At 38.2% G+C, this 11,395-nt stretch overlaps 1 protein-coding gene across 1 annotated transcript in view; it reads right to left on the bottom strand.

Moving 5' to 3' along the window:
- Positions 1 to 3,571: 3,571 nt before the first annotated feature.
- The window catches only part of TMEM200A (transmembrane protein 200A), a 55,276-nt gene continuing 47,452 nt past the window's right edge, over positions 3,572 to 11,395 (bottom strand). The window contains exon 2 of the mRNA XM_005154735.3: positions 3,572 to 6,647. Coding sequence (XP_005154792.2) covers positions 5,156 to 6,631 — 1,476 coding nt within the window. The 5' untranslated portion in view covers positions 6,632 to 6,647 and the 3' untranslated portion in view covers positions 3,572 to 5,155. The remainder of the gene's footprint in view (positions 6,648 to 11,395) is intronic.

Below are 11,395 nucleotides of genomic sequence, written 5' to 3'. Positions count from 1 at the left end.
GCTGATTAGATCATGCCACACTGAGCTGATCTCTCTTTTTGAAATAACTTTCTAGACAAAATATGCAGTAGATCTCATCTGCTCTGACTTCAGTGAAGCATTTCATACAGTGGCACATGTGAAATTATTAGCTAAGATGAAGAGAATCAGAAGGAAAATATGCTCAGTATTAACCAACAAAGGAGGAGGTGACAAATTAGGCTGGTAGGTGATGTGTAAGGCACAGGGATGTTATTAGTGGAGTTTTTCAAGGATCTGACTTAGAAAAATCTTACAAAATGGCATTTATTATCACATTGAAGAAAAATATATCTTTGTGCTGTTACAGCACTCACAATTCACTAAGGGTGCTGCTAAGCATTTTCCAGGTTAGTACTGTTCTTTTGAAACAAATCTCCAAGTTAGCTGTTTTTGTGAATGCCATCCTGAATAATTACATTAGCTGGAGTAAAAGCTGATAAGGGACAAGAATGGTTCTACGGACAACTCACAGTCATTGTATATTATTGTCCTCTAAAGCATTATCTATCTGAATTAGAACCAAGACAACAGATTAAACATACAGCTTTTTCTTTAATACAGTGGGTTCTTACATTTCAGTTTCAACAAACTTCTGAAATAAAAGTATTGTAACTACTAGATTTTCATTCTCTAAGAGAATCAGGGCTGTAATTCTGTCAACTGTCATTCAGACAAGTAACGCTATTAAAAGCCAGGCTTTACTGAATGTGTAATATACTCCAGCGATCTTAATTTGAAACACCAAGTCCTAACATATAAAACATCACCATACATAGAACATTGATGTAAGAGTCAACAACTGTGACCTGAAAGTTAAACATGTGATAGCTCTGTTAAGTACAATTAATTTACTCCTGAGTTTAATATGAAAAGGTTTAAACAAAGGACATGAACTTGCCCTTCAGTGTTAAATCCTACATCCAATTGCATTCTCTTACATACCTTCACACAGTCTCGCTAAAGGATTTCTACTTGCTCATCATGCTGTCTTTTGTAGAAAAATTAATGAAAAAAAAAGTAGCATGGGGAAGCAGAAGTTCCTGGTAAGGATCAAAAAAGACTCGCAAAAGAACTTGAGTGTGAAGGACTAAAGCAATCCAGGAACCTTAAATGCTGTCTGAAAAGCTTTTGAGAGAGAAAGCTGGTGCTGTAGGTTTAAAGTAGTACCCAAATTTCACTCAGCAGAAACCAAAGAATCAGTAATACCGTATTTGAAGGATAAGTAAAATCAGGTTGAGGTCCAAGAAAGGCACTCTGATAGGCCTGCACAAAAATACAGCCTCAAGAATTCTGCTCAGTTGTTATGTTAAAATTAAGTTTCTTTCAGAGCCAGACTGGTGGTGCCAGGTTGTCTTCCCATTCTCTAGAGTAAACTGGGCTCCCCAGAGGAGGAGTTAAAGTATCAGACTGGCAAGAATCCAGTCCCTGTTTCAAGAATTTTATCCAGCAACCATTTTATGTAAAATATAGAAACAATCCCCAAGAGACAACGTAACCCAACATTTCTGCTCAATCTCAGTCATGCTGTTCATTTACTGATGAGCCTTGCCCAATAAATGAGCAGAGAGAAGCAGCTTTGCCCAGGAAGGAGGGGCAGACCTTAACATCAGTCTCATACCTAGATAGTGGTTAACATGCTTACCTGAAAGGTATTTTTTTTACTAGTCTTAGTCAGCGGAAGGAGCAAACTAATTTCTTGCACAATCTAAATTATTTCCCTTTTGGAGTTAGTACATACAGAGGATGCAGTATTGTAACATTTCCTCTGGCTAGATCTAGTGTTTAGCTTCTCATTCCAACAAAACGCTTATGGTGTGCTTACACAATTATTTTGTTTGACGATAAAACTAGCTTAGAAGCTCCTGTCTTTGGCTTATTTTTCACCCTGCAGTTGTACCAGAGCAACTCATTGTGGGGCTGCATAGAGCGTTGATAACAGAAATTAAAAAGAAAAAAGTCTGTGAACTGAATCAGCAAGAGACTGAATATAATATGGGTGCCCTAAAGATACAATTTAAGACATGTTTTTGTCTTCACCAGTTTCTTACTTGCCGACTGTACATGGCTCCTATTTTGGCCACTGTAAGGTTCCTAACTCTCCTCGTGTACTACTACATTTTTGCTCTACTGCAGTTTCTGACTTCTGTACATGAAGACTAGTGTTCAGGCCTTTTAAATGTCTGCAAGTTTTCCTGACTAGCTTGAGCTGGAATTACCAAAGTAATATGGAAGGATGTGATGTCCTACATTAACATCAAGGGAGGGGATCCTTTCCCTCTACATGGCACTAGTGAGGCCACATCTGGAGTGCTGGGTCCAGTTCTGGGTTCCTCAATACAAGAGAAACACGGACACACTGGAGACATAGCAGTGAGAGGCCATGAAGGTAATGAAGGGACTGGAGCATCTCTCCTCTGAGGACAGGCTGAGAGACCTGGGAGCACTGCTTAGCCTGGAGAAGAGAAGGCTTAGGGGGATCTTAACACTGTGTGTAGGTGTACAGACACCTTAACACATAAAGGAGGGCACAAAAGAAGGAGCCAAGCTCTGAAAAGAGCCTGGTGCCCAGTGACAGGACACAAGGCAATTGGTGCAAACTGGAACACAGGAGGGTCCCTCTGAACATCAGATAACACTCTTTTACTTTGAGGGTGAACAAACACAAGCACAGGTCACCCAGGGAGGTTGTGGGGTTTCCCTCCTTGGAGTTACTCAGAAACCACCTGGACATAGTCCTGGTCAACCAACTCCAAGTGGCCCTGCTGGAGGAGGGGGTGGGACAAGATGACCTCCAGACATCCCTTCCAACAGCAACCATCTTGTGGTTATCTCAATGAAATATTCCCTTTTGGGGAAAATATTCAATTTGGGGGTAATTTGGGAATGTTTTGGTCTGTCAACCACAGAGTTTCTTTGTATGATATTATTTTGATTTCTTGCTTTAAGTCAGTAGCCTTACTCTGGTCCCCCAAGTGGGTAATTTTTCCAAAGTGAGTATATTTTTCAGTAAACAAGTATCTATGTTGAAATTAAACCTCATGCCCTCGTATCCTTAGAAAAGAACCACTATTCCCACATATGATGGTACCCAAAAACCAGTCTTTTAAGCTATGATTTAGTATAGCTATTAGGAAAATAAAAGCTTAAATCATTAATGTCTTTAATAATGTTTTCCATGTTTGTAAGAAACCTACTGTCAAACTGAAAAGAACAGGACATTCTTTTTATAAAAAAATTCCTTATATCAAAACCGCATTTCACATTACGTGAGGAAAAAACATCCAAGCCTTTACACCTATAAGGATGTCATGGAAATCAATTAGTCATAGCCAAATATCTAGTGGCAAGAATACATATTAAGCACAATGTTATACACAATGTTATGATACCCAATTATACTTTGGTATGGAAGATTTGAGAGCACAGAGGAAAAACAGGTCTTAAACCAGATATATGTAGATAGACATTTTATTTCAAAAAATAGCAAATGTCTTAAGAACACAAACCAGAAAGTTATTAAAAGCTTCATAGCAAAATATTTAGCCAACTTTTTTACAATATATAGGCTTGAGGTTCTAACAGTTAACACTATGCCTCAATTCACTGAGCGAGTAATGCTCCTGATACATAAACATCACGCAGTTGAAATACGGAGTTTAATATTAAAAAAAGAGAGGGCATTTTCATCTTTGATCTTCCATAATCAAAGTAAATGAAGAACAACCACGTTTTAACAGGTTTTATTCTTTTTGGGAAAAGCCATTAAAAAGAATTCCTGAGTATTTAGATTAAGTAAAAATATCAAAACCAACCAATTAAGACCAACATCCTGTTAGGTGAGCCTTGCAACAAATGTCACTTGAAGTGACATTCTCTAGCACGGCTGTCATGGCAGGATTGTGGACTAAATACCTTAGTGAAATACATGAAAACCTTCTGGTATGCACATTCAAATTTTCATTTTCTTTAGTAATACAACTGTCAACTGTGAAGCTCAGCTTGCTGAGAAAAACATTGTTTTAAATGTCACTTCCTTTTGCAAAATCTTGTAATGCAAATTGCCACAGCTAAACCTTCAGTGAACCATCACACCAATAATTATGTGAAATACGGAAATCAAAATTTAGTCAAAGGTCTTTCATTCTTTGTTAGTATACATATTGAACTGTATGCTTTGTATCGGTATTTTGAACACAGAGATCAAGCTATTTAACTTCTTGTTATTGTAATGAGAGGCAATATATTCATTTTCCATTATTCTCTTCAGATGCATGTCACAATATAATCTTATTATACACTATGTTTCTAAAATCCTGTTGGCATTCATCGTGTTCCTATGATTTTAATTGAATATGTATATTTTTATTTTAAAACTGCTGCCAATCAAAGTGGGTTAGATAACTAATCCCAGAAGAATTTTCAGATTTCTTACTTTATATATGTTTTCCCAGAATTACAAGATTAAATTACAGTGGACGTAGTAAGATTATTGTACAAAGCATAGTTAATAATTCACAACACTGGTATTCAACTCGACCAATTACAATGAATTTACAAAAATGTTTTTAATTATACCCACTCCTTTTTATCCACCCATCCCAATATGTAAACAAGTTTCTCACAATGACAATGGCAAGACTGAAGTTACCAAGATGTACCGTATGTAAAAGACAACACCTAGGATATAGGCCTGGATTTGACAATTCCAGGGTGTGCTCCTGTTCACTTCCCATTCCAGACTGCAAGCACTGTTTTCAGACTGTTGCAGTTATGAAATAGATAGAACCTACAGGTAAATGGAGCTTTTTTCCTAATGCAGACTTCTGGAGTCAATTGATAAAAGATAGCATGCTTATATAGAACAAAAGCAATAATGACTCAGGGAAAATTAGAATCAGTTCTACCAAAACTCTCTGAGCAATTGATAATGTACAGTATTGCAGCTGGATGTTACTAAGACAAAAAACCTGACATTACAAAGATGAAGATCTCTGTTCACACAAACCAGTTTTGATGGGCTATATTAAGCATTTGGTTAAAAACAGGCTAGTACTAGTGTCACTGAAAAGGAAACACTTGTCAAAATGTTTTTTAAAAAATACTGTGTGACATCTTCTATATTGCAATTTAAATATTAAAATCTTGTTTCAGAAGTTCCTCTCTTCAGGTTGTTACTCAAAAACTCATCATGTTCAAAACTCAAATTATTATGAGATCTTGATATCATAAGAAGTTTTTCCTTATTAGTAAAGTCTTTCTTGACTGCCGCTTGTGGCACAAGTAACCTATCCATTGGGTCCTCTTTGTTTTCTAGTTTCATATATCCTTTACTGTTGCTCCGATCCAGTCTGGGCCAGCTAGGGTGCTTCCTTTGTTCAGCTTGGACAGTGAGCATAGACGGACCCCTGTCCAAGTCCAGGGACTTTGAATGTGAAGACAGAAGATGCAAAGATGCATTGGACCCAAACTGTTTCCTGGCAGCACCAGGAGATAAAAGCTTTCCTGTGCTTGGTCCAAGAGTCATAGAAGATTTGAACTGATCAGATGGACTGTCCCCAAAAGAATTGTGTCTTGGCAGCATGGTAGAGGCTGGTCTATAGGATTCATTGGTATCAGTTAGTGGAATAGCCAGAGAATCCATCGACAGATTTCTAGACCGACTCCTAGTAATCTCCGAGTCCTCAGTTATGTTGTCTATACTGGGTTCATCAATAACACAGTTATTCAGTTTAATTACTGGTAGAGTGAAAGCACTAATTGAAGATGACACAATGGATTTTGTTTCACACTTTATAGAGCTAGTGTTTTTGTCATCTGAAGCCTTGCTGGAGTGAGGGTAAAGTCCAAAGACTGAACCAGATTGCTCTGTCAGCAGAGGTGGCAGGAGGCTACCAGTAGTTCTGTCTTCATTTAGGGCAGTCTCATCTTCTTCAGCAGAACTATCCATTCTAAAATTACTCTTGAAGCCAGAGAAAGGTGCAACTGTGTTTGCAGCCAGCCGTGAAGCACACAAGCTCCCGCTGTGCCCGAGTTCTCCTTCCCCCAACAAGCCAGTGAAGGCACCACTCAGCTGCTTTTGTTCCTTGATCCTCAGTGTGTGGATGTCTATTACAGTGGAGTATATGTCTCTCATGTGTATGATTCTTGTTTCCTTGTCACGATTTTCATGCAGAATGGCATTTGCACAAATAAAAATGAAGATTCCAATGCCCATAGTAAAAGGACCCAGCATTTTCATCTTATCCGAGTGCACATGCTGTTCAAAGAAACGAAGTAAAATGCTTCCTTGGCTTCTCAAGACTTGGGTTTCATTTACAGAGAGATTATCTTCAGATCCTAAAAGCTGTTCCTTTTGGGGCCAGTATCCAAGGATGGCCATTGCAATTCCAAAGAATGCGATAAGCACTCCCAAAACAAGGAAGAATCCCGATGGAGAATAGAGACGGATTTTGCCCCTGACAATAACTACATCTGCCCTAGGCCGGCATCTAACTGGTTTCTTCTCCTCAGTAGCTGGAGCTGTAGAAAGATTTATATGTTGCTGAGATCTTGCAGAGTCTTGCCTTTTTAAGGCAGCCAGTCCTGTTATGACTCCTCCGGTTGCTATCATAGTTCTATATTGTGCCCTGGGGAAGCAAAAAGAGAACAAAAAGCATAAATATTGAGGCAAGCAAAGGTTGCGTCTGCAAATGAAAACAGCAGTTTGTTAATCTGAAGATATTTCTATATGATAATAATATTAGTGAATTTTAAAAAGCTAATATATAAGAGCTAGTGCTCTTACTGGTGATATATCAGTATTAGAGATTAAATACTCAGAAGTCTTAATAGACAATTTATCTCTGGATTGGTCTGCAGCAAAATCAGTAATATACTTACATTGTATGCATTTTAGATAATTTCAGCCCCTTATTAGTTCTTTTAAAAACTTATTTTAAAAACATTTAAAAGTTTATGAACATGGATTCACTCTACATAGGCCCTTGAGGAGACCTTTCCTTAAAGATTTCAGCATATATTATACATATTTATTCCATAATTTAAAGATGCTTTTATTAAACCTATTCAGATCACCTGAGTCTGAACTACATAGAGTAGCTCAAACTCAGAACCATTTTTGTCTTTCCTAACAAAGCTGATTCTCTTTTATGCATATATAGATATTTTTTTCTCCCCTCCTTGGTTCCTCCTGGACTACAACACAAGTAGCTGTAGTCCACAATTTAATTTACCAGATAAGAAATTTTCATAAATTTCATCAATTCAAAGCTTCATCAGTTATAAGGAAAAATATTCATTTTAGACACAGTTTCATGTCTGGCTGTCTATTACACAAAAGTATTAATGAGCATGGGTTTAAAAAGAGAAAGACATGTTTGACAGTTTCATGAGTAATAAATGGAGCAACACAGCTAGGATAATGGGTTCACACTTAAACAGGGGAAGTTTAGATTAGATATAAGGAAGAAGTTCTTTACTGTGAGGGTGGTGAGGCACACTGGAACAGGCTGCCCAAAGAAGTGGTAAATGCTCCATCCCTGGCAGTGTTCAAGGCCACGTTGGACGGAGCCTTGGGCAACATGGTCTAGTGTGTGGTGTCCCTCCCTGCTCATGGCAGGGGAGCTGGAACTAGATGATCTTAAGATCCTTTTGAACCCTAACCCTTCTATGATTCTGTGATTCTATAACTGTATTTTATTTTATAAGGCATCTTATAATCAGACTCAAAAATAGTTTGTGAGCTTTATTAATTAATATTAGAATGAATACTAGATAATATTATAGAGTAAACTTAAGATATTGTAAGACAGGTACGAAAAAATTATGTTCTCTTCAGTGGCATTACTAGGCTCAGAGATAAAAAAGGCTGACAGTCTGTTGCAGAGGAAAAGACCCTGTTGAAGTTGGTGATGGCTTAATGAGCAGCCAGAGCTAAAGTTGGACTAGGTGAACAATGTGAGAGGCTGAAAAGCAGAGGCAAAGCAAGTCAGTGACTTCTTGCAATTCACAGGCCTCAATTTTCATCAGATCTTTGAAAAAACATATTTTAAAAATCCTAGCAGTGCACCCATGGGAAAAAAAAATTAGATCTATCATAGTATGAGAAACAGACAGATGTACACTGGGACATTATCACAGATTTCCAACATTGCAAGCAGGTGTCACATAAGCATATCTATGAACAGAAGTCGGTCCAACCCACCGCATATTAACTTGATTATGGAATTAATTATGAAATTAATAATTTGAGAAAGGGGTCAAGAAGAAGGGCTAATTAAAAAAAAATAAAATATCCACTGTTCATTATTACCTGTTCAGTAGCAATTTAGATGACAGACAGAAAATGTAGCAACCTGAACTCCCTCCCCACACCAATTTTGTTCTAGGACAGAGCACTTCCTTTCTCTGTGAGAAACCTTTTCTTTATGAAGAAAGACCTGAAAATAGACCTAGGGTGCTAAGTATACAGCATTTTCTGAACTTCTGAAGGAAACTCATAGCATTATTCCAAAAATCTCTGAAATTTCACTTGTACTGTCATGTTTCATTTTCCTCTGGAAATTCTCACCCTTTGCAATTCCCTTCCATTTTTATGCTGTGATCTGGGCAATTTCCATAGTTTGATGCCAATTAATTTCTTGAGTGCTTCATGAAAAGCCTTTTTTTATGCAACAACTTAAAATCTCCCACAGAAAGTTATTTGACATTGATAGACCTTAAAAATTAAAACAAAATTTTCTCATATGCTGATGTGTTTAAGGGTTTCTGCCAAAATAAAAGATCATTATTCTGCAAAACAATGTTTTGAATCTCTAGACAGAAATAAATACGACTTGTCCGTTATAAAAGAGTTGTGTTTTGTCATTACTCAATTAAATGTAGTTAGTTTTCTCTATGAAATAAATTACAATAAAGTTAGCATATTTTTACTGAAATGAATAATGATTTACCCATAATCTAGTTTATTCCATTATTCTTTTCCAAATCCCAGACCTCTGGATGGGGGGGGGAAAGGAGTTTCTATATTCATGTGGTATTTTACAGGCACATATCAACTCACCCTGTCCATTCCCAGGTCTGCCAAGGAACTCCACAGGTAAGACTAAACCACACTCTGCCAGTTGGTAAGATTTGTTATTTTGTTTACTGTACTGTGCTTATCACAGCTACCTGGATTACACCAAAGGATGAACTGTGTGAACTCACATTGTCTTGCTAATTATTTTAAACAAACCTCTAGCAAGAGCTCCTCTCTAACTCTGAAAAGAAGAACCAATAAAAAACATTCTTAAAAATTATGTCTTGAAGTGTCTTTCTATAGAAAGTTCTCATTGGCAGATTTTGCAAAAAAATGCAGGAAAACCACATCTCAGTTTTGTTATTAACTGAAGGACATACAGAAACTGAGATATCTTGAAGTCAAAGTGAGACAGGAAGCAAGATCTCTCAAGCCATGTGGCTGAATCCTAACTATTCTGTGATTCTATGATTTCCTCCCACCATTTCAGGAGAGCATGTTTTTCCTCTGTTCATTTTACCTGCGTCAGAACTTGAGCACAGGTGAGAGAAAGTCTGGCAGTAACAAGGTACAAGTATATTTTACACACAGAAAGACTCTTTCCTGAGCTGTTCACATCAATATTATTAAATCTTCTTTATGGAAAAAACACAATCAGTTTTGTAAATAATAATTTGTAATAAGCTACAGTGTTGGCAAGGTTTATAAGTTACTTAACAGCTGAATTTTGATCTCTTCTACATCTAGTAAAATCAATGGTATTAACAGACATATTCCTATGAGATGATTTTATTTCACAATGACAGCTTTTCAGAAACTAATTACAAAGAAGTGCATATTAAGATGTAAACCATTTTGATTTTTTTTTTTTAGGAAATGTTACATTTAGAATAAAGTGACATTGTATACACATTCGATTTATTCTGCAAATCTTTTTAGTTTGCCCACATAACAGCCATAATGAGTGCCAGTGACAAATGCTGCTTCTCTTATTTAACTTAGTACAGTGATTACATTTCATTTTACCCTCAAGCTTGAATTCAAACTTCTGAACAAGCAAAGACTTAGAAGACTGACTCAGAGGTAAATAAAGATTGCATGAAGAGCTCAGACAGCGTCTCTTTGGTGGCACTGTGAACAGCACAGGCTGGCTCTAAAAAGAATGATAAAATGGGTGTGGAATATAGAACAAAAAGGAAGGGACAAGCCTGTAATTCATTTCATAAAACAAAACTGTCTTGCTGATACAAAAGCACCACAGCTGCCAAATTTCTTTTGAACAAATGTTGAGTGAGTCTCTAACCTCATAGCTGCTCTCTTTGTTTCATCTTCAGCAAGAACATCAAGTCCAAAGTCCAGGACAGCTTAGGGTTTTAGTCTTCAAAGAAGCAGTGGCCCAGATTTACCTCTAGATTTAGCTTTGCTTTGCAATGTGGTGTGGTAATGGAGTGGCCTTGACACCAGCCCTTTCAGCCACTCAAAGATCGGCCAAGAAAAGCCTGTTTTGGTAGAGATTCTGCAAAGCAGCTCCCACTCACCCTAACTCTTAAACTCTCTTTGCATTGTTCACACAGGAGAATGACTCAGGCTCTTGATGCTTCAGTTCTAACCTCTTCAATAGCCATTATCAAGATGTACTTCCCACAGGCTGCCGTTCATCATGCACTGCTCCAGCGTGGGTCCCCCATGGGGTCACAAATCCCTACCAGCAACCCTGCTTCAGCATGGGTTGTTCTCTCCATGTGCCACAGGTCCTGACAGGAGCCTGCACCAGCATGGGTTCTTCACAGGGTCATGGCCTCCTTCAGACATCCCCCTGATGTGGTGTGGGGTCCAAAGCTGGATATCTGCTCCCCTATGGAACCTCCATGGGCTGCCGGGGCACAGCTGCCTCACCATGTTCTGCATCACGGGTTGCAGTGGAACCATTGCTCTGGAGCACTTCCTGCCCTCCTTCAGCACTGACCTTGGCTTCTGCTGTTTCTCCCACGTGTTGTCACTCTTCTCTCTGACTGAAGTGGCACAGCAACTTTTTCCCTTCTTAACTACATTATCCCAGAGTCACTACCAGGGCTCAGCCTTGGCCTTGGCCAGTAGTGGGTCTGTCTTAAGAGCTGGCATTGGTTATAACAGACATAGGGAAAACTTCCAGCAGCTTCTTACAGAAACCATCCCTGTAGCCCCCCTACTACCAAAACCTTGCCACACAAACTCAGTACAACACCTGCAAAAGTATGGGTGGGTAAGGGGCTGCAGACCATCTAACAAGAAAATACTAGAGCCAGAGGACTAAGTTCATGCAGGAAAGGTTTGCAGACATAATGCAAAATGGGTAATGATAAAAGAAGTGTCATC

Source organism: Melopsittacus undulatus, chromosome 3 (assembly GCF_012275295.1).
Source record: "Melopsittacus undulatus isolate bMelUnd1 chromosome 3, bMelUnd1.mat.Z, whole genome shotgun sequence".
NCBI classification, from domain to species: domain Eukaryota; kingdom Metazoa; phylum Chordata; class Aves; order Psittaciformes; family Psittaculidae; genus Melopsittacus; species Melopsittacus undulatus.
The sequence above is the reverse complement of the archived record's forward strand: the minus strand, read 5'-3'. Positions and strand labels throughout refer to the sequence as shown.